Consider the following 6,386-nt stretch of genomic DNA (forward strand, 5'->3'; position numbering starts at 1 on the left):
ACCTACACTATACCAAGTATAAATATATACCATGCATAAAAAATTTGAGTACTTGTCTAAATATGTAAGGCATGTTTAGTGCAGTGTATTTGACTACATATAATTTTTTTTTTTAATTTTAAAAATTTATGCTAGAGTGTTTTATACAAATTTTGAGACAAAAATTTAGAAGTTGAAAAAAAATTATTATTGAGAAACTAAGAGAGATGCTTTTAGTTCATGCTTTCTGATTTCAACATTCATGAGCTTCTAGAAAAGTACACCAAACAAATTCATAAAATTTGTGTTTTAAAATAATAATGGGAGAAGTGTATGATTAGGGTTGTTAGGAAAGGATTAGATGCTTCTGTAATGGTGGTTGTAATGCAGATAATGAAAGAATGAGCCCCTCTAACAGACAAGGGAAGAAGAAGAAAGAGACTTGTATTGTAGGGAAATTCTAATACACACCCCTTTAAAATGACCAAACTACCACCATTTATTTAAATTATTTACGACTTCACTTATGTAACACATTTTGACCCATGAGGGTAAAATTATAATTTCACCGTTGGCTAAAAACCAACTTCCCAAATGAAAAAAAAGACAAAAAAGTCAACTTTTGACTTTTGCTGCAAACCAAAAAAAGTGACTTTTAGCCAACTTTCCAAAATAGCCATATATGCGCCTCTAATTATGCTATTTTCTTTTTTAATTATGATCAATTTTTTTTTAGTTATAATGTTATTTTAATTATGACTCATGAATTCTTTAATTATATCTTATATTGTGTTTAATTATGACTTAAAAAATTGATATTATGTCTTTTTTTTTTAATCATAAGGTGTATATAGTACACACCTTTGAAGGGTATCTGTCATATTGTTTTCCTATATTGTATATGTATATAGTAAACAAATAACAAGTTTTATTTTAATGCACAATGAAAAGGTCTACTTTGCGAATAAAAAAGTGTATAATTTTAGTCAATTCTTTAAAAGTATTTTATGAGTTTTTTCTATCAGTTTTTGAGCCAATGAGTCTGTAAAAAAAGTTGGCTTCTTTAAAGTCTTTGTCAAGTTCCTACCCAAATTTTGACTGAAACATTGTAATTTGATTGAATTATTAACCATTGCTTGGCAAGTTTGAGAAAATTAAAAGTAATTATCATAAATAGGAGTCCCCTATTTATATTTTTTTTTTGGGAAAAATGAAAAGTTTATTGATAATAATGGAAAACATTGCAATCAACAAATAGGAGTCCCTTAATTACAAATGTATGAAAGAGATGAGAGCAACATTACTATAGTCAAATTTGCACTAAATTATTGTAATTAACTCAGGGGTGTTTTGGGAAGTTGGTAAAAAGCTGACTTTTTAGCTTTTTGATTTTTTTGATGGCTTTTTTTGACAAAAAACTGGATTGTTTTGGGTAAAAAAAACTGACTTTTTTGACTAAAAAAATTAAAAAACTAAAAAGCTGATTTTTTATCGTTGTTACCAAAATGCTCCTGAATTACCTGCCATTACTATGATTCTCTCATCCGGATTCATTGCCTTTACTCATAGTTCGGATTTTAAATGCAAGGCTACTTTCATCTACTGATAAACACATTATTTACTTATGTCGATTAAGTTTTGACTTTACCATTTGAGGGTTAAAATTAAAATATTTTCATTTACTGTTCTTTTTATGACACGCTCAACCATTAATTTGTGGACAAATTTATGACAAAAAAAGGTCATTAATATGTAATTTCATATTATTTTATTAATTGAAACATGAAAAGGTTTTGGATGCTGGGAATGTAAAACTGTTAAATGAAACTTTTCACCAATCTTGATATTTTATATTGTCTCCCAATTATTAACATAAAAATTACAAACTCATTGCGAAAACCATAAAAAGAAAAAGACAAAAAAGAGATGAGAGTGCCATATGACTTGCATTTCCAACACACAAAAATCACTCATTGGAATACAATTGTTCTATGATTTTGAAGGAATTAATTTTGTCAATATCAGGTGTGCCTTTTCAAAGGAATTATTGAACCATTTTTACCACAACTTTTTCCTACAAAACATATCCCTGCCACTTCTTCAGTAGAGAATCTTACTAGGCTTGTCTTACCCATGGTTTGTCACTTTTTGAGTTACTATAACTTTAACAATAGAGGCAACATCTTTTATTTTTATTTTTTACCTCCAATTTCTCTATAAAGGACTAAAAGGAACATAGTGTTAAAGATTCTCTTTTCTTGTTTGGCAACATGCGGATTTAGTTAAAAAGTTATTAAAAAAGTCAAAAAGTCAATAACACATATTAAAAGGTCAAAGATTCTTTTTTCTCTATACTTTTTGCACATCTTTTCGTAAAAAGTCAAAAAGTCATCTCAAACATACTAGTTTTTTTAGCTCATATTTTAGTCAAATAGCCAAAAAATTACTAAATTAGGCCTCGTTTGGGAACCATCACTTTTAGCTAAAAAGTCAAAAAGTTACTAAATTAGTCAAAAAGTCAACAACCCATACCAAAAAGCCAAAGATTCTCTTTTCTCTCTACTTTTTGTACATCTTTTCGTAAAAAGCCAAAAAGTCATCCCAAATATACTAGTTTTTTTTAGCTCATATTTTAACCAAATAGCCAAAAAGTTACTAAATTAGCCTGTTTCTAAACGAGGAGCCTATTCCCAAACGAGACCCTGACAATGAGATATCAACAGTGTCTAAATTTCATGAAAAATTATAACAGTATTAGAGTAACTTCAACCACACTCTCTACTTTTTACTAGTTAAAGTACAAAAAAAAAATACACTATTTATTTTACCTAATTACTTTAGCTATTGTGTTCTCCAACCACGCTCTTTATTTTAGCTAATCATTTAAACTATGACAAATTACACTAACAATCCCTATAGTTTGGGACTCGTGTCACTTTGGTGCCTGAATTTTTAATTGTGATATATTTGATCCTAAATTTTGAATTTTGTTCCAAATAAGGACAATTGAAGATACCATTGTTTAATTTCAAGGGCAAAATCGTCAATTTAATAAAATATAAACTAATTTGACAAAAATAAATGTCAAAAAAAGATTTTAAATTTTTTAAAAATTATTTTTATCCACCAATGATAAAATTATGTAAAATTGATAAAAATTAATAAAAATTACATGATTAATTTTTAAAAATTAATATTACATGATCATCATCCAAACATATAATAAAAATTAATTTGGTAAAAAAATAAATAAATGTCTAAAAGATTTATCAATTTTACATAATTTTATTTTTAGTGGGTAAAAATAATTTTTAAAAATTCAAAAATATTTGTTCGACATTTATTTTTGTCAAATTAGTTTATATTTTATCAAATTGACGATTTTGCCCTTGAAAAATGTAATGATATCTTCAATTGTTCTTATTTAGAACAAGATTCAAAATTTAGGGTCAAATGTGTCAATATTGAAAAATCAGGGATCAAAGTGACACAAACCCCAAACTATAGGGACTATTAGTGTAATTCACCCTTTAAACTAACTTAATTAATTTTTAAAATAAAAAAATACTAATTGTTGATATTTTACTAATATAAATTTGCAATAATAATAAATTTGCCCATACAAACATACAAAACTTGTAGAATGAGGAGAAAAAAAAATACAAAATACAAAATAAGTTATTCCATAATTCATCAAACAGAATTGAAAGAACATATAAAATTGCTACATACACATACATATATATATATAAAATATATAAAAATCTAAAATATATACGTACATAATTGTTTGGAGAGCCTCTAGGGCTCTTCAATTGTAGCCACCAAAAAAATAGGATGGTAAAGTAGCTAGCCCAATAGCTAGCCCATTGGAGCTCAAAATTAGACTTATATTGACTAAAATGCCTAACAAATCTTGTTTAACTATTCCCTTGAAGATGCTCTTAGAGCCACACAATGCACTTACATTAGAGCACATCTAATAAAGATGTTAAAATGTGGTTGGCATGAATAAATTACGAGCAAACTTAAACTTTGGCACTCTAATGTTTACCACTCAGTGTAATTTGTTGTTTATTATTAAATCCAAGATTATGTATAAAAAAAAATTAAAAAAAAAGTATAGGAATGTCTTGAGATTAGGAACCCCATTTAACAAAGTCACAAAGTCATCAAATGATAAGCTAATATAAAAGAATGGAGGTTTAATTAATAAAAATTAATCATGCATATGGTCAAACAAAAAATAAGGGAGGAAGAGAGACCGGACAAAATCTGACTTTAACCTGTTTAATTATTATGTCATTTAAAAAAGAAAATTAAAAGACAGTAAAAAAATGGCACAAGTAGCCCAATAATTAAGGGGTAATTTTTATTGCGAAATTTGTTTACCAAAAAAGAAAAAAGTTTCATTGCGTTCCAAATAATCATGTTCAATTCTCATAAGAAGTAAAAAATACAGTAAAAAGTCAATTTGTTGATTTTTCAGTTTTTTTTAACCAAAAAAGTTAACTTTTTTTACCCAAAATAATCCAATTTTTTTTTCTAAAAAAATCAAAAAATTAACTTTTTACCAACTTCTCAAAACACCACTTAAACTTTAGTCAATGTCTAATCTCTCGATAATAAAAAAAAATTAAAATTAAAAATAGAAAAAAAAAAAGTATTCCTTTTTTAGGGGAGCATGGGGTCAATGACTATCAAATGAGTTCATGGTAGATTTCTCACTTTCCACTTCTTATCATCATCATCATCATCATCATCATCATCATCATACACAACATAACACAAAAACAAGAAAAGAGAAGAGAAAGGTTTGTAATTTTAGCCCCCTTTCATCAAAGAGAGACACACAAAAAACAGGTCAAAAGGGCTACAAATGATAAATTTAAAAAAAAAAAAAAAAAAAAAAAAAGTCTAAAAAACCATAAAAACAAAAAAACTCTCACAACACACCCCTATATTTCTCAGCTCACCAGCAGCATTAAGCATTATTTATTTTATTTATTAATGTTGCCACAAAAAAGTCTCGAAACTGCCCGAAATTACACTACTGTCCTCTGTCATTGCCATCGGATCCGACCCGAAATACCCATAATCGTCGTGCAACCACTGGGGCGGGTAGATCCACCCGTCCACCGCCCCCGAGTCCATGAACACAAAATCGTCCCTCGACTCAGCCAACTCGTACTCGTAATTCGTTCCCAAACTCGGCAACTCCACAATCTCGGTCAGCTCCTCCGGCGGCTCCGACGACGAAGATGACGACGGCGTAGCGGCGGAGGAGGAAGAGGAGGGGCTGAGGTGGTCCATGGAGGCGGCTTTGGCGGCGGCGGCTTGGACGTCACGTGCAGAGCACGTTGCGGGTCGGGGGAGGACCTGGGCGAGTTGGGGAAAGTTGAGGATGGCGGAGGTGCCCTTGATAGAGAGGGCGGCGACGTCGTGGGCTCGGGCTGCCATTTCAGGGGTGGAGAAGGTTCCGAGCCAGATCCGGGACTTCTTTCGGGGCTCTCTGATTTCGGAAACCCATTTGCCCCATGCCCGCATTCGGACCCCTCTGTAGATTGGGTGTTTGCTGTTGTTGCTATCTCTGCTCCTCTTGTTGGGTCGTTGTTTCTGGGTCGGGTCTGATGATTTGGTTGGTGGGTTTAACCCGGAAGACGATGATGGTGATGATGGAGATGGTGAGAATGAGGAGTTTGTGCTTGACTCACTACTCATTGTTTTGTATTGGTGGTGGTGACTCACCTCTTGGACTTGCTATAAATGTATATATAGAGTGAGAGAGAGAGAGAGAGAGAGAGAGAGATGGAATGTGGGAGTGATGAATATGGGGGAAGAAGAAGATTGGATGTGAGACTGGGTATTATTGTGTGTGAGTGAATGTATATACATGTATAGAGAGAGAGAGAGAGAGAGAGAGAGAGAGAATGATGAGGAATGGAAAATGGGAGATGAGGGGGGTTTTAATAGAGAGAAAGGGGGGAGGGAGGAGAGACAAAGAGACCCATTTGCGACCGACCGGGCCTTTTACCCATAGTTTCTTAATGACGGGCAGCACACAAACAGAGGAGAGAGAGTAGACAGAGAGGAGAGAGAGAGAGAGGGAGAGTTCACACATGAGAATTTAGGAGATTTGTGGGAAGAGAAGACTGAAAGGGGGGAGTGAACTTACGTAATGCTAAAATGGTCACAGCTGTTACAAAACAGACGAAATTACAAATAAAAAAAAAATTTAATTTCTTATTGGAGTTATTTAATGTATAGAATTCATTGATGATTTTTTTTTTTAAAAATTATGTTAATTAGATAATAATAATTATTTGATTGGATCATATTTTTATTAATAATTTATTTTCAAAATTATATTTATAGTTGACAGAAATATCATTTAATCAAATAGTTAT

The 6,386-nt window shown here is 31.2% G+C and overlaps 1 protein-coding gene across 1 annotated transcript; it reads right to left on the minus strand.

The window, feature by feature from the left end:
• Nucleotides 1-4,783: 4,783 nt before the first annotated feature.
• On the minus strand, nucleotides 4,784-6,117 carry LOC114277458 (ethylene-responsive transcription factor TINY). The gene has a single exon (XM_028219350.2). The coding sequence runs from the start codon at nucleotides 5,698-5,700 to the stop codon at nucleotides 4,987-4,989; it is 714 nt and encodes a 237-aa protein (XP_028075151.2). The 5' UTR covers nucleotides 5,701-6,117; the 3' UTR covers nucleotides 4,784-4,986.
• Nucleotides 6,118-6,386: the final 269 nt, after the last annotated feature.

This window comes from Camellia sinensis, chromosome 13 (assembly GCF_055761805.1).
Source record: "Camellia sinensis isolate YWXY chromosome 13, ASM5576180v1, whole genome shotgun sequence".
Taxonomy (NCBI): domain Eukaryota; kingdom Viridiplantae; phylum Streptophyta; class Magnoliopsida; order Ericales; family Theaceae; genus Camellia; species Camellia sinensis.

Bases quoted from the DNA above. Each gene is read 5' to 3' on its own strand.
- LOC114277458 (XM_028219350.2), bottom strand. From the start codon at position 5,700: ATGAGTAGTGAGTCAAGCACAAACTCCTCATTCTCACCATCTCCATCA.